Source organism: Lepisosteus platostomus, chromosome 28, assembly GCF_059453375.1.
Source record: "Lepisosteus platostomus isolate fLepPlt1 chromosome 28, fLepPlt1.hap1, whole genome shotgun sequence".
NCBI classification, from domain to species: domain Eukaryota; kingdom Metazoa; phylum Chordata; class Actinopteri; order Semionotiformes; family Lepisosteidae; genus Lepisosteus; species Lepisosteus platostomus.
This window is the reverse complement of record NC_142638.1, coordinates 7752053-7780044: the sequence shown is the minus strand read 5'-3', so window position 1 is coordinate 7780044 and position 27992 is coordinate 7752053. Positions and strand designations below refer to the sequence as shown.

General features: G+C 43.9%; 1 protein-coding gene and 1 long non-coding RNA gene across 3 annotated transcripts; both read left to right on the top strand.

Moving 5' to 3' along the window:
* The first annotated feature begins 1327 nt into the window (after positions 1–1327).
* abi3a (ABI family, member 3a) lies at positions 1328–20308 on the top strand. 2 transcript variants are annotated; one of them, XM_088622647.1, is made up of 11 exons: positions 1328–1988; positions 7249–7416; positions 8661–8840; positions 9890–9966; positions 10694–10789; positions 11735–11940; positions 13776–13895; positions 15334–15453; positions 16871–16966; positions 17913–18035; positions 19197–20308. In XM_088622647.1, the coding sequence occupies exons 1-11, from the start codon at positions 1860–1862 to the stop codon at positions 19358–19360; spliced, it is 1479 nt and encodes a 492-aa protein (XP_088478773.1). In that variant the 5' UTR covers positions 1328–1859; the 3' UTR covers positions 19361–20308. The 2 variants fall into 2 exon arrangements, with proteins under 2 accessions (XP_088478773.1, XP_088478774.1); XM_088622648.1 differs by lacking the exons at positions 15334–15453; positions 16871–16966 and having other exon boundaries at positions 1333–1988.
* Positions 20309–22097: 1789 nt separating this feature from the next.
* Positions 22098–26743, top strand: LOC148638745 (uncharacterized). Its single transcript, XR_015930916.1, has 4 exons — positions 22098–22245; positions 24233–24302; positions 24833–25034; positions 25613–26743. It is a non-coding gene; the product is annotated as an uncharacterized LOC148638745 (long non-coding RNA).
* Positions 26744–27992: the final 1249 nt, after the last annotated feature.

Genomic DNA, 27992 nt, shown 5'->3' with positions numbered 1-27992 from the left:
GGCCTGATTCCCAAACAACATCCTTTTTCTTAAACTTGTGCACAATATTCTAAATGAGGCCTTATCATACATTGTACATTATGATATAAATAAGGCCTCAAAACTTGGCCTTATTAATGTACCATATTATCCATCAGTATAAATTCTACACAGTTCTACCTTTTGCTTCCCTACATTGTCGAGGATATGTAAATGATGTCTTCACACAAAAACCTTTTGTGAAAAGTCTTTTTCAAACCTACCCCAGTTTCATACTTTAGATTTCTAATGTTTTTGCTTCCTGCAAGTAAAACCCTACATTTGCCAACAGGAAATTGAAAAGTACAGTGTTTTACTTTCCGGGTGTTTGCTCAGTCTTGAATTTTATCTACTGTAAATCTTATTGAATTTCTTTTGCTGCTTCTACAGTACAGTATTTGCTAATCTTCCTAATTTGGTATCTGCTGCAAATTATCACAAAGGCTAGTTTATACCAAATGCTGTATACCAGACTATACCACAATCTGAATCGTTTATATAAGTTAAGCAGCTCCTTATCCAGATCTCGCCAGTACTCCATGAATTACCCCCACTTGGAGTATTCACCCCTGTCAATACAAAAATCAACAACAGTTCCAAACAAGATGTATTGATTAGAACCCTAGCCCCAAATCTCTCTTCAACCTTAAAACCTGATACTTACCATGAACCTACCCTTACACAAACGCTGGCCATACCCTGAGACCAACTCTCACCCTGCTCCAAACACTAGTGCTAACTGTCCTACACTAGGTCACTCGGATGTCCAGTGGAATGGCAATGTGATTTGAAGTTTTAAATAGCTTTGTGGAGAGGACTTGCCTCATTTCTACATATTATAGACAAACTATCCGTATGATTAAATATTATCATGACAAAGACCATACATCAGGAGACAACTGTTGAATCAAATCCTATTACTTAAATGCTGCTGACTGGACAGCTGTTTTGCAAAGCATAAGCAGCATGAAAAAAGCTCCTGATACTCTGACCTCTAGTGAAACTAGTTTAAGTTATACGCGATATCAGACATTGACAACAGACTATATACTAACAGTATAAAAGCAACCCAGCTTCCATGGGGAATTCAGTCTGATGCATCATAGGTTTCTTCTCATCTTACAAAGCTGTTTTCTGGCCATTTGCAAAAAACTCTTCCCTTTTGAAAGCTTTGTATTTATCTTTCAGCATTACCCCTTTTCAGGTTTGTGGGATTTCATTTGCCACTCAGCAGGAAGTTAGCAGAGTTTATTTCAAAAACAGCGCTTACTTCCTAAAAATAAACTGGCGAGAAGCCATCTCTTGTGCACCCATTAGCCTCCCAGGATTTACAGTGAGAAGCAGTTCGGGTCTGAGCTTCCAAACGGACACTACGGTCAAACAGTGGAGAGAAAAGCCGTTTGGAATTTCTGGCACTCAAGCAAGTCCAGGGGGTAGCATGAAAATGTTAAAACATTGAAGATTGAACACAGAAGATTCAAACAGCGACAAAAAGCAGTGGTCCACTAGTGTTTTTTAATTTATGCGTACATCTAAGAGAGATGTGAAACCTCAAGCGACAAGACTCTAAGTCAGTTTGCCTTTGAGAAAAAAAAGAGCTTGCCGTCTTGAGGCGGAGACAAAAAAAAAAAGCCCCTTTCGGTTTAAAAGGCTTTTTTTTCGCTCTGAATAAGAAGCGGTTAACTGCTTCTCTTTTCTTCACTCAGAGGAGGGATAAAGACAGGCTCAGGGCACTGCGCTGCTCTGCTCCTCGACTTGCTGGGGTTTATTTTTCCCTTCTTGCTTCTGCTTGATACTCCAAACCCGAACGCGGAGCAGGGCACAGCCGCCAAAGGGCAACGATGAAAGATCAGAATGGAGAGGAGATCCAGACAATCTTACAGGAGGCCCCCAGTGCCAGGCAGGCACTGCTGGACAACTACGCCAACCTGCACAAGGTGGCCGACTACTGCGAGAGCAACTACTTACAGGTAGGTGCAACCCACCGGCTTCGCCAGCAGGTACCCGCTGCCCCTCCGAAAACACCTTCCTCCTCGTCTTCCTCTGCACGGAGGCCTGGACAGGAGACAGCTGACGGTTAAACTCAATCTGTTTTTTTCTGCACACTGGAATCTTGTGAGGTTAAGAGGCTAGTGCAAGGCCATGACTTTACAGTTTATGAAACCAGCAAGCCCATTTTAACAACGAATCAAAACCTAAAAAAATAACTTTAGGAGCTCTTCATGTATACTACTGTCCAATTCATTACTCGGGTTTGTCCTTATTCTGCGTTATCTTGTAGTATTATGCAGCTTATTACTTGTGATACTGTATTATAGAACTATACTGATGGGCATTAAAGACATAAAATGAGAACCAATAGCATATATGTATCAAATGGTTCATATTATTTCCTTAAATGCATACATTAGGACACTTTAGAGTTCCAATTCAGATTTTACAAAATAAGCAAGAACGAGGAGTACCACTTACACTGTACTGTTAATAACCTAGAACACAACAGAATACTCTCCTACAAAAATGTTGCATTGCTTGACAAGTGTCAGCGCTTTTTTATGCCACCAACCATAACCAGTTTCTGTTACCACAGCGTCTTTTTTGAGACCAGGTTGACTCAAAGGTATATTTATAAGGCATCCTGAAGATGCTAGTGTGAATCAACTAAAGACTAAAAAAAACTTCAGACAGCTGGTCATACAGTTGCCCATAACCACCCCTTCTGTCCACATCAGCAGTATATACAGACACAAATTAATTTGTATCTGACATGTTACACCCTCACACAGTACGCTGGTTAGCATTGCTTCTTCACAGTGCTCAGACCTGCGGTTCAATTCCTGGGGTGCTATGTGCATAGAGTATGTATGTTCTCCCTGTGTTTGCAAAGGTTTGCTGCAGGTGCTCCGGTTTCCTCTCACAGCCCAAAGACATGCTGGTAGGTTAATCAGGTTCTGCGAAAACTGGCCCTGGAGTGAGTGTGTGTCTGTGTTTTCCCTGTGATGGACTAGTGTCCCGTCCAGGGTGTATCCTACCTTGCGCCTATTGCTTGCTGGGATAGACTCCCCCGTGACCCTGAATTGGATTGGGCAGTTAGAAAATGGATGGATATTACCCCCTAAAACTGACAAGAAACACAGCAAGTAAGTGCAGCGCAATCTCTGCACTTCAAATACTCCGGAACTGGGCAGACAATAAACATGACCACTTGCCATTTAAAAGGACAAATTCACTGCTTTGTGCAGTTCTCTCACTTTCATGCCTGTGGTTGAGCGACCCCTTGGTTTTACATAACTGTTGAGACAATTTTCGCTCTCCCATGCGGGCGCACAATTCTTAGAGCAGTTTCCTGGTTGTGAGAGGGATGCACAAAGACTCGGGGTGTGTATAAACCTCTGAGCTCTCCTTGTCTGGTGCCCAGCGTGTTGCAGTGCAGTGCAAGAAGGATGACAACAACAGGAAACTGGGCCAGAAAAGTGCTCTAAAAGCAGACGTTGGTTTCCTTCCTGCCTTGCTCAGTCCTGACTATAGGTATTCTGCTGCCCTGAGAGATGAGCTATTCTTTCGAAGAGTTCTGTAGCTCTTGAAGACTGAAAGCTCTCTGAAGTTGCAGTGAAATGAGGAAATGTGAGCTCAGTCGGGCCCCGAGGTGTGACAGGAGATGAGGGCAGGAAAGAACACAGACAGTATGAGAGATTATACAGAAAAAGTGAAAGGGTCCTGACAGGGGACAAACACAGAGCACTCCGAAATGAGAGACAGAAACAAACCAGACCACAGGCAAGAGCAGCACAAAGTGAGAGTAACACAATCCCACAGAGGAACAGGACAGCTCTACAGACAGACAGGACTGGGTTACACAGTGAAATGCAGAAGGACGCCCGAGCCAGAAGATTCCAAAATAGAAAAGAAATATATCGAACTGCAAGTGCAACTGAAAAACAAAAAACTAGAATCACAAGGAGAGATTCATACCTGCAGTGAAGGTTAAAGATAACATTACATGCTTTCATAATATCCAAGCATACAAACTGTAACAGGTGAAGTAAATAATCTGCAAGATAAGACTGGATTCATAATAAGACTAGATGGAAAAAAAGTAAATGCTAAATTAATATTTCATGCAGGTACCCCTATGCTGTAGAAAAAGAAGGTGCTTTAGCATAACTAGTTACTAGTAATTGTGACTTATGCTAATGACCAAGGTTACACTATTTTCAAACTTAAAGAAGTATTTAACATTATTAATAGACCTTTAACCCACTGAAGCTCAGCAGGGTTGAGCCCGGTCAGTACCTGGATGGTAGACTCCTGGGAAGCTATGGTTGCTGCTGGAAGAGGTGTTAGTGGGACCAGCAGGGGGCGCTCATCCTGCGGTCTGTGTGGGTCCTAATGCCCCAGTATAGTGGTGGGGACACTATACTGTAGTGGGCGCCGTCTTTCAGATAAGACTTTAAACCAAGGTCCTGACTCTCTGTGGTCATTAAAGATCCCCGGACATTTCTCGAGAAGAGTAGGGAGTTATCCCGGTGTCCAGGCCAAATTCCCCCCCTCAGCCTTTACTGTGGCCTCCAAATTGTCCCCCTGTAGGATGGGCTTGGACTGGCCCTGCGATGGACTGGCGTCCTGTCCAGGGTGTACCCTGCCTTGTGCTCGTTGCTTGCAGGGTAGGCTCTGGCTTCCTGCGACACCGTACGGTAAAAAGTGGTTTGGCAAATGACATGACAATAGATAATAATAATAATAATAATAATAATAATAATAATAATAATAATAATAATAATAATAATTTCTTACACTTATATAGTGCTTTTCTGGATGCTCCACTCAAAGTGCTTTACAGGTAATGAGGACTCCCCTACACCACCAATGTACAGCCCCACCTGGATCTTTATCCAAGCATTTCAGTTATCACTAGGGAGATGAACTGTACCCATAGATTGGATACTTGCAAAACTAATAACAATTCTGAAAAATCCAGACAATGGACATTGATATTCACCCAAAGTACAGTATATAGAAGTCTAACAGTACAGAGAAGGTGGACACAGGAGACTTTCAGACTTGGCAGCAAAAAATAAATAAAACAAGGACAGGATTTAAAGGAAAGCAGGGAACAGAAAACAGCTGTTTAGACCTTACGACATAAATCCTGTCCATCTAGAGCAGCAGCCATATTTATTAAAAAAAAAACAAGTGTTGCTGATATGGTGTGATTCTGAAAATTATTTTGAGATCAATCGGAGAGAAATATATACAAAGGAGAAAGTTTCTAGTTGGAGTGCAGGAGGCAGAAACACGTTCAAATCCAAGGTTGTGATGGGCTGAGTGATGTTGTCTCGTAACCCTTTCTCATTTCCACTTTGCTGTAACCACTGCAGGCACGTCTGCTCTGGGCTGGCTCTCTGTGCCCCCTGTCTCTCTCTCTCTACTTTAAGGGTTCCTGACTAGCTCACCTCTGGCCGTCACAAAGATTCTCGAGCGCTGATGAAATCGCACCCTGGAAGGCAAGTGATCGAGACAGAACAGTCCTGGCGCCGAGGAGATTTAGAAAGAGGAAGGAAAGGGGTTTTCGGATCAGGGCATGAGAAATGTCGTCACATGTCCTGTAAATGTGGGTGACAGAATCTCGCGGTTTCGTCTGGGGCTAAAAACATGAGCGTGCTCTGAGACTTTGTCAGAAACGGTGTGAAGAAGCCATGCTAAGCTCTGCTCTGCCTGAATCCCGGAGGACACTGAAACCAGCTCAAATTTGACTGTTGAAGAAACATTCAACTAACCTTAAGGCTTTACCATAGACAGGCACAGCTGCTTTCTGTTAACACCCTCGAGTTTTGCAAGACTTCATTAAAACGTGATGCAAGTTTCAGCTCTTGCTGAAAAGGCCAAACAAATGTGGCCTGTTGGAAGACACAATGAGCAAAAGTGGTAGAACAGAGTCTACGGCAGAGCTCGCAATTGCTTTAACATTTGAAAAGGCAAAGTGTCACCAAACCTACTGTTTCTCTTGCAGTAAGTTCAAAGAGCTGATGAAACTGATTTTTAACTCGGACTCTAAGGCACAGCATGTGTTCTAGCGTTACAGTATATCATTCGCCTCTTTATTTAATAAGGCACAACCCCCAGCAGCTCCTCACCTAGGCTGCACCAGACACAGTGCCTGGGAAAGGATGTGAAAACACTGAGCTGGGAAGGGTTATCAGAGGTCATGCTTTCAGGGTGCCTGTTCGGATTCATACAGCGGCCGTGTGAAAGCGGATTCATTCTGAAAGAAGAACTAAGATGGATGGAAACCAGCTCAGCACATTTTCGGGGAGATGTGGCAAAACCATCCGACGCTTTCTTTCTTCATCATAGCCAAACTGCACTTGAACCGTCCTGTGTGCGTGGCAAAAAAACCAGGGCATTGTAGCACGACAGGGGCCAATTTCCTAAAGACATCTGTGCTTCAAGCTGATCATTACTTCTGCACATGAAAAGAGGGATGTGGAATAAAAGCTGTCTGCAGACAATTCAGTACGGGAAGGCTCGGAGTTTTGTTTTAGTGCATACTTCCCATTTCCTTCTTCTCTTGAGAGTTTCACTTCTGACTGGTTCTGAACCTTCTGAGCTCTGTGATCACTTTCAGACGCAGGTGTAAACTCTGTGGGACGCTGCCTGCAGCGATCAAACTGATAGGCGTCACGGCTTTTTCTAACCCAGGTTTCCGAGTGGAAAACGCGCTCTCCGGATCAATTCACATTGCCCCGGGCAACAAGAAACGATCACTATCACCTACCACCCAAAAAAATCATTCTGACAGGTCTCTTCTTCCAGTTTCATTCAGTGCAGAATGCAATTTTAAAAATATCAGCGTTGGGACTTCTTCCTGCTAGGGTCAGAGAAAATCATTTATTGAGCCAGTTTGAAATTTGCTTTCAATTCACACCCACAGAACAACTTCGGCGTTCATTTTCAAATTCAGCGTTCATGTCAAAGGCACTACGCACTGAAAGCAACGTGACCGAGATGAAAAAGGGAGCTGCTGGTGAAATCAGTGTCTCTGGAAAAACAAACAAACAACTGCAATAGGAAAAAATGCCTGCGATTATGTAGACAAACGATGATCTGCTCATCCGTAGGAAGTATTCCAGATGGATCGTAGAACAAAGATTCAGCCCGGAGAGGAATGGCCAGCAGCCGGCTCGTGTTCTCAGTGTGAGCTAACGAGATCTGTTTCACTCTCTCCCCCAGGTGGAAGATACAAAGAAGGCTCTGGAAGAGACCAAGGCCTTCACAACACAATCCCTGGCCAGCGTGGCCTACCAAATCAGCACCATGGCCAGCAATGTCCTGAAACTGCTGGACGCTCAGACCGCCCAGCTGCGCAGCCTGGAGTCCTCCGTCAACCTCATCTCTCAGGTCAGGGAGCTGCGTGCCGGCCCGGGCAGTTCCAGCCAGCTGGACCTGCTCTCACGCAGGCCCGTACAGCCCTCTCCCACATGGTCGAGAGTTTCCCAAGCAACACCATGGATTGAAACTCCCCGATTCGAGGGGAATGGAAGAGCAATGAGCACTGCAAAGATCCTGGAGTTACTTGAAATATCCAGGAATCTAATTCAGCTAATCTGCTGCAATTACAGCTTAGACTACATTTCACTGTTTAGCACGATAGCACGACTTAAAATTGAGCCCAATTGCCTACAAATTTAACCATCTCTCATTTTGTACTACATCCTGTAGATGACCACTGGGGGGGATTTATCAGGCACCTTCATATATAAATTTGACAAGATTATCGGCTGGGATGCAAAATCCCTGTCTTTCAGGATATCAGGGGGCATGTTAATATCTGTCACTTTTCGTTGCTCCGGTCCCCTGAAGGGACAGACAGGAGCCTGCAGCGTTTCTGCTCTGCGCTGTCTGTCTGATGGGAGAGCCACTGTTGACCCACCCCTCCCCCCTCAGCTAGCTGTGCCTGTGATCGGTGTATTAAACTGTGAGAGCGCAGTCCTTCCTGGGACAGTTTCCAGGGGCCTATTGTTGACTGGCTGCTTGGAGCTGCGAGACTGAATAGCTCCCCAGTCAATGCAATGTGTTCCAGGCTTCATCGCTCTCAAACTAGCTTCTCTCCCAGCGATTTCACTGGCACCCCCCGCCTCCTCCGTGCTTGGCATCCCAAACGCGGCCGCCTCCGGTTCCGAGGTAGCACGCCGACCTCTGAAACCTAGTTTCGGCTTTCGCCCGAGACGTGCTCCCAGGAGTGTTCACTCTGGAAGGTGCCTGGGCTGCTAGCTGTCACAGTCCCAGGGGTCGGAAAGATTGCAACGAGTGCCGGGTAACTGAAGGAGGGAGAGAGAGTCTTTATTATCCCCAAGGGGGCAGTGTGTTTTACAGCAGCGGTGCTGGTGTACACACCAAAACAATAACTATAAGCATACACTATATATTTGCATAGAAAACCAAGTGTTAAGTAGGGGTACAGCTACAGGTATGAATGAGAATTTAAGAGATTTATCAGAGATTTACAGAGATTCAAGAGAGAGAGATTTATTTTTCATCTGAATTTAGTTGGGCTTGTTTGCATGCTTCCCCTCGGCTTGGATCTATGCGATCTTGCTGCCTGTCTTTTTTTTTTTTACCTCCACTTGCTGGTGTCCTCCCAGACAGTGGACATGCACCGGGAAAAGGTTTCGCGGCGAGAGATCGGCGTTTTCACCACGGTGAAGAGGATGCCGCGCAACCAGAAAATTATCCCCCCGCCTGCCACCCCCGAGCAGAAGACTAAATACTCCCGCACCCCTATCGCGTACGCAACTCTGGACAGCGTGGGTCACGGGATGAAGGTAAACCCGTCTCAGGACAAGCTGGGAACTTCCTCACAAAACCTATTTTATGCTCAATGGCCATTCGTCACTTGCAGTAACAGTACATATGGCACTAACAGTGACCGGTGTTCTCCAACAGGGGACGCATAACTGACCGAGCACGCCTAGGGCTGGGTGGCCTTGAGTTACTCAGGGTTACTGTCTTCCTCACAGTGGTGTCTCCTGCAAGGGCTCGTAGTGACTGTAAAGCACCGTGTGGCTCCCCAACACGTCAAATAATTAACAGCACGTGGAGATAATCGCGTGGGAGGAGAATGTTTGCACCTCCCCCCCACCCGCGCAACACAAAGATTCGGATCTTCATCTAGGCGACATCCGCTAACAATGACATTAAAAAAAACTTCAGCTCAATCGATGCTTTCACTGCATTTGCACGTTCCGTAGCTGCTTACTCCCCAGACAAAACTGCCGGCGGCTAAACTAGCACAGTGTGCAAACTGCGGTTTTTGCACAATGAAACCGAGTCACATCCTTCCGTGTGAAACGGAGCCGTCTGTCAAAGTTCCAGTGACCTCAATTTCAAACCACACGCAAAAGACGAGCTCAAAAACTGCAGGCCAGCTGAAGAACGTCAGTTTGAGAAGTGGCGAGTTAAAACCTTGCTCGGTGCAGCAGAAATGCACATCTTCCTCAGTTCATACACGGCGATACAAAGGTCAAAGACGGAAGGTTTACAAATGATACCACAAACCTAGAGAAGATAAAGTAGAATTTGCAACGGAACGTACCTTCCTTTTAGAATGAGTTTTGTTAACGTTACAAGTATCAAAAAAAGTACCAAGAACGTTTATTGTTGTGCTTTCAGTGTAGCAACCAAAAAAAACCCTGGAACAAACAAACAAACTCTCGGTTACAAACTCTCAGACATTAAATAACAAACCTACGAAGACGTACAGAGGGGTGGGTAGGACAGATCACTCAAATCTTTGTGTCCTGTGCAGTTTGTGCCGTTAAAATACAAAAATATTAAATGAAATATATATATATAAACCACTTCTCACCCGCAGGACTCGAGCAAGCAGCTGGGAAGAACAGGGACCATGAACCGTAAACAGCCGTCGCGGGAGCCCGGAGGTACTCTGGGGTATGTGCACAGAACCCACCACCACAGCCCCGAGCTTATTTTACAGGCCCTCGGCTCACTTCGCTCGACAAACATCGCACGGACATCCGGGAATACACAGCGGTTTTGTACGAGAGTGTCCCAGCTACACTGACAGACACGGTCACACTCAAAGCAAAAAATAAAAAGATCATTGGACGGTTCCCGCAGGGTGAAAAATACTGCAGTGCAAATCATGTGGCTTCGCAGCGCAGAAAACCTCTCTAAAGCCATACCGAGCGCTTTTCGAACTGTTCATATCACACTGTGCGATTGTTAGATTGTATCTGCCTGAAAATGGAAACCGGAGTGTCCGTTTCATCACCTGAACCTGCAGTTACCATGCAACGCAGACGGCGGGGCAACTTCAGCGAGTGTCAAACACTCATGTTGTTCCTAGTATTTAATCATATGCTTTAGTGTCTACGGGGAGACTTAATACACATACGTGATGCGCTGATTGAATACAGTATTGAGATTGGATTCCTGGCAGATGCGGATTAATGTTCTGATTAACTACGGTGTTGTGATTTGACTCCTGAGAAATACAGATTTAAGACGGAGACACTCCAAGTTCAGCCCAAGCGAGTTCTGTCGGCCCGAGGCTCACAGACGGGCGATGGGTGTGTTGGTTGGTGCATAGCCAGTTTGTGTGTGGGCAAGGAACTGTGGAGTGACCGAGTGTGTAACTCTCTCGTGTCCTCTTCAGGAGGAGCACCCGGGCGCCCGAAGCAGTCCAGTGTCCAGTGGCCCCATCCCTGACACGCGGCCCGTCCCTGTCCTCCCTCAACGAGCGGCCCTCTGGGTAAGGAACAAGCCGAGCGGGGGGGAGTGCACGCAAAGCGGTTAAACTCGAACAAAGGGGAACAAGTGGAAACGGTGCGGAAGTGCACTTAGAACTGAGAATAGGAGACACGTCTTTACACAAAGGGTTGTGGGAGTCTGGAACCAGCTACCCAGTCATGTTGCTGTAGCCGATACCCTGGTCTCCTTCAAGTCAGCTGGAGGAGATCCACGGTTCAATTAACTCCTCACAGCCAAAAGGACTGGGTGGGCCAGATCGCCCCCTAGTGGAATAGTGAAATAGATTGATGTGCCGCAAATTCCTTCTGTTACACAGTTCTGAGTCAAAGTATGACCCAAATATGACCCAAATTATGACGGGTGGAATTTAAAAAAAAATATCTGTCCTCTGCCCAAAGGGCTGAGATTATTCAGGCTTGGTCATATCTGAAGGTGGATGTCAGATGACTTTATATACGGACTGGTCAAGTGACGGGATATTAACCTTCAGAACTAATTGACCAGTTTCCCAATGTTTAGAAACGAAAGCAGAAAAGTGCAGAAGCAACATTAAAGCATTTTATGTTACCTGGGAGCTTGCAAACTACCCTCACTGCCAAAATGTGTCCAGGTTCTGGGGTTGCTGAAGCACAGCTGTCACAATGACGAGACACAGTATAACTTTCAGATTTATTGCATCTAGTGCCCGAGTCCCCAGTCCTGGTCCTGGGGGCCAGTCTGCCTGCAGTGTTCCGCTCATCCCTGACTTAACTGGACCAACTGAGCAGCTTGTCCCAGCTCTTCAGGTGCTGCTGTTTTGAAGAGACCTGAAAGACCAGCAGACATACAGTACCAGCCCTCCAGGACCAGGACTGGGGGACCCCAGTCTAATGTAAAACCAGTGGCTCTCCTCAAAAGAAGAAAAAGGCAGACGCTCACTGATTTTCTGTTTTTCTGGCACACACAGTTCCAGCTTCGGCATAGCTGTGCCCCCGCCTGTTATACCCACCTGGACTGTTCCTGATGTTCCACCACCCCTCATGGAGGAGAACCCCCCACCCCCCGCACCCCTAGACATCCCTGCGCCCCCACCCCCTCCCCCTGCCTGCATCCCAGCACCCCACGCTCCGACATCAGTCCCTCCTCCCCCACCTGCACCGCTGCTGGAAATGGGTCAGTGTTCATTCATTTTCATATCGCAGACCAGTTAGAGAAAACGTCAGATAACATTTCCATGAGTCTTTTTCAGCTGTAATCAGACATTTTTAACATTTGAGGTTTGAAGTTCAGCTTTAATTTGTTACTTTATTCTGCATGATTGTTTAAAGGAGTGTACAAGTTCTTTATTACAAATAATGCTAGCCTAATATATCCCTTATAAAGAACATATGTTACTAGCAAAAAGTGATAAATATTAACAAAATGAGCAGCATAGCAAAGTATCTTTTAAGCCCTGCTGTCTCACAGCTTCTGGGCCTGAGTAGAGCCATTCAGTTCTGGCCCTGGTCTGTCTGTGTGGAGTTTGCATGTTCTCCCTGTGTTTGTGTGGGTTTGTACCTGTTGCTCCAGTTTCCTCTCTGGTTCCAGAGTCATGCAGGTGAGGACTGATTGGCTGGTCTAAACTGTCCCCTTGGGTTTATCCCCATGAAGAAGGCAGCTGGACTCTCCAGCTTATTACTTGAATATGAACTGAATGACTCTGACTCCTGTGTCTCCCCTGTGAGCATTTCTGGTAATGGGAGTACACAGTGAGACAGAAAAATACATTTACTATCCATGGAGTGTTGGAGTTCTGGCAGTCACAGTATGGTGGTATTAGTCATAAATACATTATTTCAACAGTGATATTCACTCTGGGTGCTAGAGGGTTGTAGTTCAGTAGGTTTTATAAATCACATCTAATTTTGCTTGAGTAAAGACCAGGCAACCTGTGATATAGACCAATGAGACGAACAACTGATTCACATCAGGCCATTAAGTGCCCCAGGTAGAATAAAACCAGCCATTCAAGACCAGGAATGAATATCAGTTCTTTATAACACACACCTAAAATAAAGCATTACTTTTCCTTTTTAAGCCTTGAGTTTTCTAACCAGATGTGGCGCACATACCATTTGAAAGATAGATCAAAAAGACTGACCACAATCACTAATCAAGTGTTGTCCATTAGAAACCTCAAAATCTGCAGAAATGCCATTGTAGCACGATGCGCCGATTTTAGTACAGCATGCTTACTCATGCATACACGATCCAGGTAAATACGCATCGTGCTTACACAGCAAGTAATGTGTTCTTTTTCATACAAGCCTGTCACCTAAGCCTGTGTTAGAGCAGTATGCATGCATCCTGTGCATTAATATAAATGTTAAAATCACACTACACGCCTGATAACATTTAATTTGGTTTATGTATTTTTTCTATGCTATTACCCACTTTAGGATTTCCAGTTCCCCACTTATAGCTACTGGCTAATTCTTTTCACAACACTTGTCTAGTACTAGAGTATTCTACTCTATATGTACAATTACTTTTAATTCCAAAACTGTATCCTTGTTTTTTCTTGCCCAGCAAGTGTCTTGTGGAGTACTTACTATTTAATATACAATTTTTAATTTGACCTGAACAAGGTGTCCAGCAGGTGGCGCCTTTGAGGTGAAATATTGAAATACTGCTGCCTTCCTGAAAAGAAATAAAAGGAAAAGGCCGTAATTAGTGTAACAACAGAAGAAATCTCTATGATTTAAAAATGCTTGCTTGATTAAGTTCCATTTGCCTCTGCTATGAGCTTCTTATGGGAGTGTTAAAAAGGAACAAGTGCTGCTGTATTGTGTTTGAAGAATGTTGAGTGTCCTCTCGCACAAAGCAATGTGCTTGCTTGCTTTGGACACTTCAAGCAGAAAGAAACACTGTTTTTATATGGCTTGATTTTGCGCTTTTTGAAATCCTTTCAGAGCTACAGAGCGCACTGCATAACAGAGCACTAAGACCTCTCCCGGATGTTTTTGCAGTGGCAGAGGAAAACGGCTTCCCTCCCCCATTGATGTCCAATGCTCCCCCACCTCCGCCTGTGACGGACGCCTTTGACCTGCCTGCCCCGCCCCCTCTCCCTGGCAACGGGCTGAACTCAGGTGCAGTGTCTCAGACAGCAGACGAAATGCTTATTTGCATGTTTGCTCCAATACAAAGACATTAAGGAAACACCAAAAACATAAACACAGAATGGTGGAACATAAATACATACAACTTGAAAAAACACATCAGTGTGAGCCAGTGGAAGGGGTGGAGTTCAGTAATCTGACAGCTTGTGGGAAGAAACTGTCTCTGAATCTGGAAGTTCTGGACTTTATGGCTCCTACACGCTCACCAGAGGCAAGGGGAGAGAGAAGGGAGAAATGGGGATGATTCTCGTCCTTAGCGATCCTTCCAGCCTTCCTGAGACAGCGGGTTGTAAAAATGTCCCCAGTAGAGGGGAGCTGGACTCCAGTGACGCACTGGGCTGACCTGATCACCCCCTGTAACACCTTCCGGTCAGACAGCGAGCTGCTGGCCAACCGCACGTGAGCACACTCTCAGTAGCGCACCTGTGAAATGTAGTGAGGACAGCTGAAGACAGACCACATTTTTTCAACTGTCTGAGGGAGTAAAGGCGCTGTTGTGCCTCCTTTGCAGCTCCAGTTACATGTTGGGACCACGTTAAATCATTAGTGACGAAGGTACCCAGGAACCTGAAGCTGCTGACCACCTCTACAGCCACCCCATTGGTGTAAATAGGGGTGTGGTCCCCACCCTGCTTTCTAAGATCGATGACCGGCTCCTTGGTTTTGCCGACGTTGAGGGAGAGGTTATTGTCAGTGCACCACTCCACCAGGGTCCTGACCTCATCCCTGTATTAGCAGGGATTCGGCCAGTGATGGTGGTGTCATCAGCATATTGGTAGATGGAGTTGGAGCTGTGTCTGGCCACAAGATCGTGGGTTAACAAGGAAAACAGCAGGGGGCTCAGCACACAGCCCTGAGGGGCATCTGTATTGACGGTCAGCGTGGAAGAAAGCTTTCCATCGACCCTCACAGTCTGTGGTCTGCCCGTCAGGAAATCCAGAATCCACTTGCAAAGAAAGGTGTTGATGCTCAGGTTGTTAAGCTTCTTGACTAGTCTGGAAGGAACTATTGTGTTAAATGCAGAGCTGTAATCAATTAATAGCATTCTGACGTATGTGTCTTTATCATCCAAATGAGCCAGGGAAATAGCCTCATCAGTATTGTGCAATAGACAGACTCTCATTACTCAGCACTATACGCAATCAAGGTTAAGGGTTATGCTGCTTTCTTTCTGTGGTGGGGATCTGATACATCATTCACCGCCAACGAACAGGAGCTAAAATCTGATGGCCAAGCTGCTATATCTTTATGTTGCCCTTGTGTCCTCACCAGCGCTGCAGCTGTCTGTCTCCTGAATGTCTTGGCACTGCTTTGACTTTTTTGCCTTTTTCTGCGTCTCTGTGGCTTCCTATGTCCCTCTTTCTCTCTGCGTCTGCCGGTGTCGCCCGCCCACCCCTGCCCTGTTCAGCTCTGCGTTCCAAGCGCGCCCGGGGGCGGCGCCACCCTGCCAGTAGCCGCCCGGGGTCCAGGGTTCGACTGGGGCTGTCGGCGCGCTCTTTCTCCCTCTCCTCCTCCTCCTCGCAAGCACGTAAGGGCTCTGCTTTCTGGTCTTCTTGCCCACTCAACCCCACGCCCACCCGAGCACTGGCCACTCCTGTCTGCCCAGCGGGAGAAACCTGCGCTGTCTGAAGTTCAGGGTGAAGTTGTAGTGAAAAAAAGAAGAGGAAAATTCAGGGAGTGGTTTATCAATATCACACCAGGCGCGCTCTGATGGATATAGACGTCACCTAAAAGGAGTGTGTATTTTAATCTTGCTTGTTGCATAAAACACAACCACTCCTCCTACTGACTCATTTTTTCCTCTGAAAACGTGCACTAGCTGTTCAGAATGTCAACAGATTACTGTATAATAATACAGACATCACTCTAGATTACACACGACTCACAAATTGGGTTTACAAAACACGTGGGCTCCTTCTTTAATAAACTGCACTGAAGCCATTTAATACATTAACTGAAAATGAACAGTGCATTTTAATCTGTTTTTCAACACTTGACCATTATAGCTGCGAGATATATCATGTTTATTATTTCCCAGTAGAGAGAGCCTCGAGTTATAAACTTCACATATGCATAATTTACCATCTATATAACTGTCTCTTTATATGTCTGTAAAAGAATAGAAGCCAGATTTTTTATGGTTAAGGAAGTCTACCGTCTTATCCATACATATCAGGCTGCAACAGAACAGTCTGGGTTCTAAGCTTTGTAATGCAAGATTGTCCAGTGCTCTTCTTGAAGAGCCCTGGGGTCTTCTTATTTTCATACAAACACGTATTCAAGTTCAAGTTCAGGTTTATTTTGTCAGTCCAGCCATATACAAGTATACAGAGGAGCGGGATATCGTTCTCCAGGTCTACAGTGCCAATACAGACAGACACTGACACGATTCATATCGTTAATCAGTTTTCTTATCGCTACTGAGGACACTAATGATTGAAATCAATTGAGCCGAGCCATTTGAAGAACTGCTTTGGGAATATAGAGGAGCAATTCAGCACACAGAGTAATGAGTCAAGAGATCATATTCCCGTGAACAATGGCAGTAAATCCATTTTGCAGCCCCCTCCAGGTGCGTGTCTTCCACAGCTGCAAGACAATGTAGACACAAAGTGTGGACAGGCTGAGCTAGTGCAGGACGCTCTGAGGAGAACTGTCCTTCCTCTCAAGAACGCAGCCCTCACAGGCCCGTTTCAGCAGTTACCAGATGCTACTGCTCCACAGTTACTGGTGCAGTCTTGATGTGACTTTTGCTTGAAGGGGGCAGCTACTTTTCCAAGAGCCCTGTACTCAGAGTCTGCAGTTCTTGAGAGCTCCAGCACTAGGACTGATTATACCTGCGGTTCGACATGCGGGAAATGCGCGCGCCGGGTGGTGTCGGCATGCTTCCAAGCCAAGACTGCAATCAGTTCTGCTTCCTCTCCTGTCCTCACCACCTCTGTCAGTCATCATCCCCCCCCCGCCACCATACCCCCCCCCTCTAGCCCCGCTGGCCCTGCTGACCCCCCCGTTGGGCCTCGCCAAGCGCCTCCTGCACCTCGGTGAGTGGCCTTCTCCCTGCCCCCCTTTTGGGTCCTGCAGAGCTGGGTTCTGGGACTTCGGGTCAGTAGAAAAAGAATAAACGTCTACACAGAGGCTTGTGCCTGGCTGCTGCAAGTGTCCTGAAACGAGTGGGCTCACCCCGCCTGTATCCTTAACTCCCTGTTTCGGGGTTAGAAAGAATCAGCATTGATGGGTCATTTCAAACCACAATAAAAGTCAACTGTACACAGTAACTTGTAATTTACATCACAACATAGACTACATTTCCAGGTATGTGATTCAGAATGATGCAACAAAACTTCTAGTGAGGTGAAGCGGCCCGATTTACATGGCTTGTGAATATATCTCAATAGAAATATTGCCCTCCACTTTGAGACGGTTTTGCTGACCAAAACTACTTACTTGTTAACTCGGCATGCAGATCACGCTGAAACATTTCTGCAGTGAAATGGCTGCTGCACCACCTGTACTCATTCGCTCATACATCAACGTAGATTAGTCATCACAGTGACTAGTGAGCAGGAAGGGCGGCATCACGTGGCAATTTGCGCAAACTCAGGCGAGACCAGAAGTTTGCAACAACATGGTGACTAGTATTTTCCCAAAGATCGTGATTTTGTGCTGGATTCATTTTGTGATACCGTTGCTTCATTTATTTAGTTAACCGCACAGTGAATTTGGGACTGCAGAGCCCCCCTTCAAACTGGTAACACGGAAACGATAGACCGGCATCTACTTCAAGTGAGGCTGTGCAGCCAAAGCAACACAGCGCTGAAGATATGAATAAGATGAGAAGCATATGGCTGTGCATTAAATATTCATCAGATTTCTGAATTGGCAAAGGCATAGCCTGTACCTACTCAATACACGCCCTCTTTTGGATGAAGCATTTTCGGTTAAATACAGTGAGGCTGTGCCATTCCAACCCTTCTCTGCTCTTAATAGAAATGGACTTCCAGCCTCCTCCACCTCCCCTGGACATGTTCGGGGCCTATGAAGACAGTGTTCCTCCCCTGCCTCCCCCTGTGGACTACGATCTCGACGCCCCCCCCAGCTACGAGGAGAAAGGTAAGAGTACCAGATCCAGCTTGTGCCCCAGGTTCACAGAACACCCCCCCACCCTCAGTGACGCTCATGATTCATTTATTTCTGCTGAGTTTGGTTGCTTGCACTCTATGTGCTGAGACATGTTCTCAGGCCTGAAATGCTTGAGTCAAGCCTGCATTTTGAAACCCACAAAGCCAAGGAATCTTATCTAGGCTAAGATTCTGGTGATCCCGGCTAAGGACGTCTGGAGAACACCAGATGTTGTGCATAAGTCCAGTTTAACCAGGGTTAAAAGAACAGCAGCTCCAGCTCCCCAGATAAGAACGAAACACTCCTTAATATTAATAATTCCTTACACTTATATGGCACTTTTCTGGACTCTCCAATCAAAGCACTTTACAGGTAATGCAGACTCCCCTCCACCACCATGAACGTGCAGCCCCACCTGGATGATGCGACGGCAGCCATAGTGCGCCAGTACACTCACTGTCAGTGGGAAAAGCAGAGTGATGAAGCCAGTTCAAAGATGGGGATTATTAGGAGGCCATGATTGGTAAAGGCCAGGGGGAAATTTGTTCGGGACACCTGGGTAACTCTTTTCAAGTAACACCCTGGGATTTTTAATGACCAAAGGACGGCACCTTTTTACAGTATAGTGTCCCCATCACTATACTGGGGCATTACGACCTACACAGACCGCAGGGTGAGCGCCCCCTCCTGGTTTCGCTAACACCTCTTCCAGCAGCAACCTTAGTTTTTCCCAGGTGGTCTCCCATCCAGGTACTGACCAGGCTCACACCTGCTGAGCTTCAGTGGGCTGCCAGCTGTGAATTGCAGGGTGATATGGCTTCTGGCATAAATATCAATAGCAGATCAAGGCTTCAGGCCCTTATCAAAGCTTGCCAAGGAAATCGACACTGAATTTTAGTTTTCCCAGAGGTTGATCACACCTCTCTGTGTTTGCACTGCCGATTTCACTGTTTGAATTTGTTACTCTGCCCTTCCATGGTATGCTGCACAGTGCAGTAAACCGTTGTAAGGCAGCCCTGAAAGCATTTAGTTCTTCTCACAGCAAACAGATGCTCAAGCCAACTTGAGAGAGTCTCTAGAAATGGGTTTTGAGATAGAAGGCTGCCTTAATTTTCTAATTGTTTTATTTGGTTTTGCTTCTTGATCCCTCAGCTGTGGCACTGTACAGCTACAGCTCCAGTAAGGAGGACGAGCTGACATTTCAGGAAGGGGACATCATCTACATCATCCAGAAGGGCACAGATGGCTGGTACACAGGCTTTTTCAATGGAGTGGAAGGCTACTTCCCAGGGAACTACGTGGGCCCAGCTAGTTAACAGACCAGGACCGGCCAGTCCCAGTCTGTAACTCACTCTGTACACCTGGGTTCTCTCAAAGCACATTTCATCTGCTTTGAATTCTATACTGTGAATTGTGAAGTCTCCAAAGGGGGTGGTTTTAATTTTAAATCTGGAGAGGAGTGTGGAATAGGGGACAGCGACTGAGACAGAGTCTCTCTAAGGCGCGACGGTCAGAAAGGTGCCCTTCAGCTGCAGGCTTTTTTAATTTGACGATTGCAACAGGCAGACGGTTGTCCACCTGTTCCACAAAGCTGGTGCGCCATACTCAACGGCAGAATTAAAAGACTTTTGGAAAGGCCAATCAGGGCACAGAGATGCCATGCCTACCCAGCTGCCCTTGTTTTCAACTTACGGCCTCTGTAGTATTATTCTGAAAACCTCCTAGTCGTGATCATGTCAAGCGCTAGGACAGGAGGTGTACTGGAAATGTATCGTACCTTGAAAAGGCAGCTTGCAGTCTGTGGCACCTGTGGCTGTTTGCATTCAGGGCTAATATCTGCCTTAACCTACTAGCATTAAGGTTTTAGTTCTAATCTCAGCTGCTTAGGGTGGTGGTAGCTTGTTAAAATGTTATGTTCCTAGAATTAAATGTTGTTTTAAAATAATTTTGACACAGTAATATACTGAATGTGAATGCGCTACGTATTTTGAAATTGCGATTTGTATGCATAGTTTCTAAGAAATAAAAAAAAGAAAATGTTTTTTCACATTTTATTGTTCTGCATTGACTCATTATCTTTACAACAGTGCTACTAGCCCTTTGAGAACACCAACCCATATTGCACATGTACTGTAAACCCGACCCGTTTGTTCCCTGCTGCTGACTCTATTTTGTATGTGTAACCTTTACATTTCAAGCAATAATTGTCTGAGGATTGTGATTGCAGTTCAATACCAATACAATAAAAATTAAATTTTAATGCAGTTTTGATTTTATGGGTCGTCTTCTATTTTTAATAGTCCTGGCATTCCATGTATAAACCAGGCCATAAATACTCTGTTGCTGCTTTCTTTCGGTCATTTGGCTTGAAATGACAAACTTCCCTCAGGATCAAAGAATTGTTTTAACTTTAGCTCTTTTTAACAATCTTGCTAAATCAAAGAGTTGAAACGTATAGGACGTGATCATGACTTTGGACTGTTTATGGACAAAAAATGTTCATGTTTGCCTTTCCAGGTTAATTTTTACACTATGAAGTAGTTACCATGTGACACTGGTGAAATAATCACTACTACATACTTAAAATAGAACTTTATATGCATTGCATTTGGAGCATCAGGTTTTCTTTTGAAGAAGTTTCCGGTTAAAGATGAACAAATCAAACTGCAAGTGATTAGCATTTGAGGAAGTACATGCATCAGGATTGAGAACATGTTAATAAAAAAGAGCACAAATTAGGGGTGAATGCTCAAATTAGGGTGATGTAATTAGTGGAGTACCACAGGGATCTGTTAACGGCACTGCTCTTCCAAAAGCATATCAGTGATCTAAATTCTGGTGTAGTTGGGTAACTACTCAAATTCACAGATAAAAAATCCTAAAAACCAGAAAAGAAAATGTAAGTTTTAGATAAAATTCAAGACTGGGGAAACATCTGGCAGATGACATTAACTGTAGAAAAGTGCATTTTGTTAAGTGCAGGTAGCAAAAACGTAAAATATAAATATACAAATGAGAAACGCTGAGCTTGAAGAAGCTGCCTACAAGAACAACTGAGGTTATATCGCTGCATCATTTTCATCCTCTACCCAATGTGGAGGAAAAACAGAAAAGCAAACAGGCTATTATAGACAATCTGCTATAATATTTGGATAGTTAAAAGCAAGGAATTTAAATCAAGGGAAGTGATATGTATTTTAAAATGGTACAAGGTGCCAGTACGATTTAATTTGGAATATTGTGTAGATTTGTGGTCACCATGACCCAAAAAAGATAGGGTCAAGATCACTTGACAAAGTTAACCCACCAGACTTGCGAACCAGCAGTGAAACACAAACTGGAGAACACAAGTGGAAAAATACATATAAGGCTAAACTAACCTCACCCCTGAAACATCACCAGTTCAAATTGGCAGAAACATTTTTAGTTTGCTAATAAAACACAAGGTGAATTCATAGTGAATGATTCCTGCAGCCACACACTATTTCAATAAAATTAAGAGAAAACAACAAGAAAAATAGAGTGATGCTTTATGCACAGCAAGTGGAAAAGCTGATTTAAGTATTCAAGCGATCTCTAATTTAAAAGTAATTTTACTATAAAATATTATCATAAAAATAATAGCTTTTTAAAAAGCTCCAAACTTTAGATAAGTAAAGCTTCTCAACCTTATTTCAGCTGTTATGGCAATGTTACTCAGGGAAGAGACAGAAAATGTGAGACAAAACCTCTAAAACAGGACTACTGTAAGTTTTAGTTAAATTCTAAATTTAACTTTAAATTTTAAGTTTACCCCAAATGAATAAATCAACCAATGAAACCACAAACACCCTTGCTTATAATATCCACAAGCGCTGAAAGATATTGGGACACCATGACAAACAGCCTGCAGGTCTTTAATTGAAAAATCATTGTTAATCAGATAACTCTATCGTACTCTACAAGACACAGAAGGTGCTGTGTCTTTAAACTGATTGATGTAGTTATAAAGGTGTCCTTTGTCCCCTGACTCTGCATCATGTTCATCTTAGAAAAGATAAGATGCACTGTACTGACCCAGACAGAAGCAGGTTAGCAGGGCGAAAACACTGGCAGTGCCAGGTTCAATTCTGGGCTTTTGAATTACGAAACGGATCTGCCAGGATTTTATTTTGCTGAACCTTTTACGCAACACACTCAGAAACTCTTTCAGATTTTCAAGGTAAGAAACAGCCTCTATCCTTCAAAGAATCTGATGTTTGTGTCACAGCATCACAATAAAGTTTTTCATTGGGTGAAAATGGCGGATAGTCAGGCTTTAAATGTAACTTCAATAACCGAGTTTAAGAATGAGTTCTGACCAAAGTAATTTGGTCAGAGTAGCTCTACCAGAATTCTTTCAGAAACTTTTCACTTTGAAGAAACTCTGGTAAAGCTTCTCTATGGTGAATGTGGGTTCAAAGCCACAGGAAGTGGCTCATATTAATTAATTATTAAGAAAATTAATATTTCATATTAAATATTTAATATTTATCAATTAATAATTAATTCGTATTAAGAGAATTCAGAATCGAGTTGTATTCGGAGGCACTGACACTATTAAAACTGGCTTAATAAGTAGAAACACTGTGTCATATTACAAACAAATAAGTGACAAGTGATGTTATGCCAAACATATACAATAATAATAATAATAATAATAATAATAATAATAATAATAATAAATAATTGCTTACACTTATATAGCGCTTTTCTGGACACTCCACTCAAAGCGCTTTACAGGTAATGGGGACTCCCCTCCACCACCACTAATGTGCAGCATCCACACTACCAAACAATCTGTTGTTGAAAGATGCATATTGAGGAGTGATATCTATTTTTTTACTGACAGCTTGGCCATCCTATCAAACTTGTGATTTCCATTCATGTAATTTCCAAGTGTGGGGGGAAAAAAGCTACTACCTTCACAATGCTCCAAAACCTTCTCCTGAAAAAAAACTGCACATCTCAAAGTCTAAGTATGCCGTTCTATAGTGTTCCTACAGGAGTGCAATATAAAGCTAACAGCTGGATAAATACAAAAGTTTTTTTCTTTTCTATTTTGTTATGAATGCCCTGACCTCTTACGGGTAGCAACTTTGACAGGAAAAGGAGAACTTAAGGATCTTCCTTTTATACACCATGTGATCAGAGCAACACTGTGTTAAATACAAGTCAAGAGAGGGTATACTGTAACAGGGCAATGCATCTGTTGAACCACATCCATACAGCCCTGGCCACTTTAAAGAAGGGATCAGAAGGCATTGGATAAGATCCAAAGAATAGCAACAAGACTCCAAAGTGTAAGGATGGGTTATGAAAACAAACTCAGAAGAAGATGTCAGATGAATATTGCCAAAACTGTAAACAGGATCAAAGAAGTAGATCCCTTATTTCAAGTTCAGTGTAGAAAAATGCTGGGGAGCTGTCTAAAATCCAATTTACTCCGATACTGAAATTTCATATGCAACACATTATTACAATGAGTGGGTCTTTGAAGCATGGGTCGTGATGTTGAGATGGATTCACTCACTGTGTGGCAAATCAGTGAGCACCATTGCACTGATTGATCTAATCTTGTCACCATCTTTTCCTGTGATCTAATGTTCAGATTGTTCCCTCAACGGACTAGGCAAAATCTAGGGCAAAAAAATCAAAGCTTAGGCTTAATATCATTCCACAAGTGATTCGAATCAGGTTGCCTTCTGTGTGGAGCTTCATGGTCTCTTTGTTTTCATATAGGTCTTCTCTAGGTGTTTGGCTCACAACTAGCTCGTACTGTTTAATTTCGCTGCAGTATCCAAATTGTTTCTGTGTGCTTGTGTGACTGCAGTTCACATTCCCATTCCCCCAGACAGCAGCTCAGCTTCGTGACTCAGGATTTAGGAACAGACTCCAGGTTGCCTTATAAGGAATAAGCAAACTTCCAATGACAAATGGATCGTGTTCTGTGTAGATGAATACTTGAATACCCATACTCCAGAGGAATATATTACCCCTTGCAATTAAATGATATACAAGTTGCCAAAGGATCAAGAGACTTCAGTAATTTCATTTTAGTTTCCTTTTAACAATCTTTTAAGTTATAGTAGACTGAGGGACAATTCAAAACACTGAGAAATGTATGACGGTCACATTCCATATCACATATTTTCTTCTGTTCCACACAGGATTGTAAGGAATCTTGTCCACAGTTCTTAGAATGACTGAGGACGAGTGGATTTCATTTCCTTTTGAACAGTAAGTGGCAATCTTCAATTCAATTTTTCTTCAATTCAATAAGACATAAGACATAATCTTATGTCACCCATTTTTGTCTGTTTTTATCATTGGATTTGATTTTTTTCCTCCAGTGTTATTCAGCATTTATTCCTTTCCAAGTTTTAATTTATTCACTAGTTACTTGATGCTTGAAATCGTGACAAAAGAGTTGTGCACGGTATTTAAAAGATGTTTTTCAGTATTTTGGTCAAATTCTGACGACGACGAAACGGGCCCACAAAGATAAAGAGACAGCATACTTATTTCTTCAGTGTTAACTCACCTGGCTGAGGACATGATAGTGCTGGCTGAAGGTCAGCGCTGTCACAACCTCCTTTACTTATCAGGAATGAGCCAGGGAGGCAGCTGCAAGAGTGAAGTTGGGATGGAGGGAGAGGTGTAGAAATGGTTTGTGCAGCCAGTGAGTATTCATATATAGTAGACTGGAAGTGCAATTTTGGATAACAATAACAATTATAACAATTTTGCATACTTTTTCTTGTTTTAAGGATCTATATCCCTATCATGGCCTGTGTCCTGTTGCTGTTCTGCTGCTCTATACTGTTCAGAGGGTGCTGTAAGAAGGTAGCAGCTCAGACAAGCTCCTCAGAGAATGCGGCAGTTTACGTCATTCCTCTCCAACAAGACGACTCACCCCTCAACACACCCTTCCCTACGTATGACTTCTCCAGCCCTCCACCATATGACGAGGTACCTGCTTTTAAAACTTTGGGGTACATTTCTCTCTGTTAAGAACACCCTCGATGGTACAGCCTCAAATTCATCAACTGTATCCATTCTTATGATCATATCACCAGACACCGGTGATTTACTAGGTAAACCTCCAACCCTGAAAAACGTCTAAGATTGATGATGAAAATCAGCCAGTCATGATTTGGGAGACAACAGTAACTAAAAGCATGTTTTTGGAGAAGGATAAAGACAGGGACTCAGAAGTCCTCTGCACAGCACTGAATGTTATTCCAGAAGAATCCAGATGATACAGACCCCTTTACAACACCAAAGACAGTCATGACAAACTGCACATGCAGTGGGTGTGGGTCTCGGTCGGTGTGGCTTTTCGGGGGGTGGGGGGTGGTGGTTCTCAGTGGTAGTGTCTCTCAGTGGGTGTGGTTCTAAAGTTGTAGGGACTCATTTCTAATATTATCAACACCTACAACAACAATAATACAAAGCCATGATCAGAATCTCATCTAATCTTTCTTAACGGGGGGCCTTGCAGCCTCTATCTCCTCATTAACCCACGTTTCTGGCGTCTGTCATTTCAGGTTGCTATGAAGCCCTACATGTTTCCTTTCCCTGAAGGTCCTCCGCCACCCTACTCTGAGGACGGACCCCCTCAGTCCCCAGTATTGCAGCTCAGGCGCACATCCAACCTCTGAGAGGCCCCAGGGGCCAAAGCGCTGTGTTTCCACTGGGCCCTGGCCCACCCCAAAGCATGGTGGGTCTGGACTGACTGCACAGAGAAATGCGGCCTCTCTTGTCCACTCTATTATGGAAAATAGCACTGCACCACAACAGGAAGTAAGACATTTCCACACAGCACTGAGGACTGCTTTTCTGCTTTGTTGTCAAACCATTCCAAGTATTAAATACATCCATAAGATCTCTCTCTCACTTAGAACCGCATCAAGTAGCCCGATCACGGCTCCATTAATGCTATGACATATATATGGCTTGGAAAATAATACTTAATGGTGTTCCAGCCATCAGAGGAGCAGGAAGTGATGGAATGCCAGTAGCTGCTGTTATCAATGCCCGGATCTACCCTGCCATATCACATGACCTCACATTCCTTTGCATTCGTGATATAAGGACTCCAGTACTGCCCAGGCACTTAGTGAGACTGCTTTTGCAAACCCAGTGGAAACATGCTGCTAGTGTCCTGAAGCTCACAAAGAGGAGGCTGCACTTTGCTACAAACAGCTTGTTCTGACAAAAAGGAGGGAATGGAGGCTATATAGATCAGTCCAGTTCTCACCTAAATAACCAGGACCATCGCCACAGTATAGCCACTGCAAGGAACCCAGACTGGACTACAGAGCATGCCTTTCTGATGGGTCTGAGGCACGGACGCACCCTGAAATCAATCTCTGAAGACATTTTCTGTGGTGGAGTAAGCTGCAAAACGTGAAGTGACTAATTTATTGTTCTTACAAAGTCCCCCGCAGACTAGCTGCAGAGGTAGAACAAAATGGAGTTGTAAAACCTGCTGCTTTCTCTTAGAATGGAATATTCCAAAAGCAATATTACAAGTACATAAAAGTTGCAATAAAAGTAGTGTCCCAGAGCAATGAAACAAAGACATTGTACATATTGTTTTATATTTTACAGATCTGTCTTATAGTATTACTGCTGAAAGGCAGCCAATCAATAATAAACATGAAAATAAACCTGAATTGTATCTGTTTTTCAACGGTGTAATCTTTTACTGCGGAATGACTTTGGAGATGTCCCAATTTAAATTCCACATCATAAATTCATTTTTTTCAAACAATCAAGCTTCTAGTTTACAATGAACAACACTTTATGCAAGAATTATCTGAGGCTCAGGAGACTAATCTGTTCACCGTCATTCAAAAAATATTTATTTTAGAAGGAGGTGAAGATGTAAACAAATATGATGATTATAAAAACTGTGTAGTTTAAAACTCACCACGGTTTGTGTTCTGGATACCTGGCAACGCAAAGCAAAGTTCTGGTCTGATAGACAGTAATTTCTGCTCTTCTGAAAGCACAGTCTCCAAAAGAAAGACCAAAATGGTAAATTGGACAAGGGGATGGTCTGTTTATGTGTCTCTTAACCAAGACAGGTGTGGATCCAGGCAGGATTTATTAACAAAGGATATTCTCTTAAGCAAGGGGCATACAACAAATGGGAGATTATATTATGGTCATCTTGTGGCTGACTGCTGCTTAAAAACTGACTGGATTCCCAGAAGTCACCATTTTATACATTGTGTCAGTAGTTTCTCAGTACCTACAACACCCAAAGCCAATAATAATCAATTTACTGCACATAACTGTCTTCAATTTTTCATTGTAAAAAAGGTCCTTAATCTAATATTAACACAGAGTATTAAGTATCTTTTCTTACTCTAAACACACTACACATCTCCTCTCCATTTATTTTTTCTCTCACTGCTTCCTTTTAAACTTAAATGAAATCCTTGTGCCAGTCTACCTTTCCTGGATAGGTATAATAAAGCTGTCAAAGGTTAACTGCAACTATGAAACTCTGAACTCACACTCCCAGCAATCAGAGATAATGGCTACTCTGACGTATTTTACAAGAAATTACACTATTAGGATAATGTATTGTTGTTTTCCGGACGCTTTTCCTCATTTTAAACTATTTTGGAGTACAATGACTAACATCCTGTAGTGATATTGGCTTTGACAATCACTTATGATGCACATATTGTCAGCTCTTTATGACAATTTTTAAAAGACATAGGTAGTAATTATTTAATCTTATGATGCATTATATCAGAACCAGGTATTGGAACCAGGTCCCTGACAAATGTTGGCCAGGGTAGTCTTCCTGCCTCTAATGCAGGGATAATGGAATAAGACCCAGAGCAGATTGGCAGAACAGGTCTGCATTGGGCTCAGACATGCTTGTTTGGGCTCTGTGAGAGGAATGGG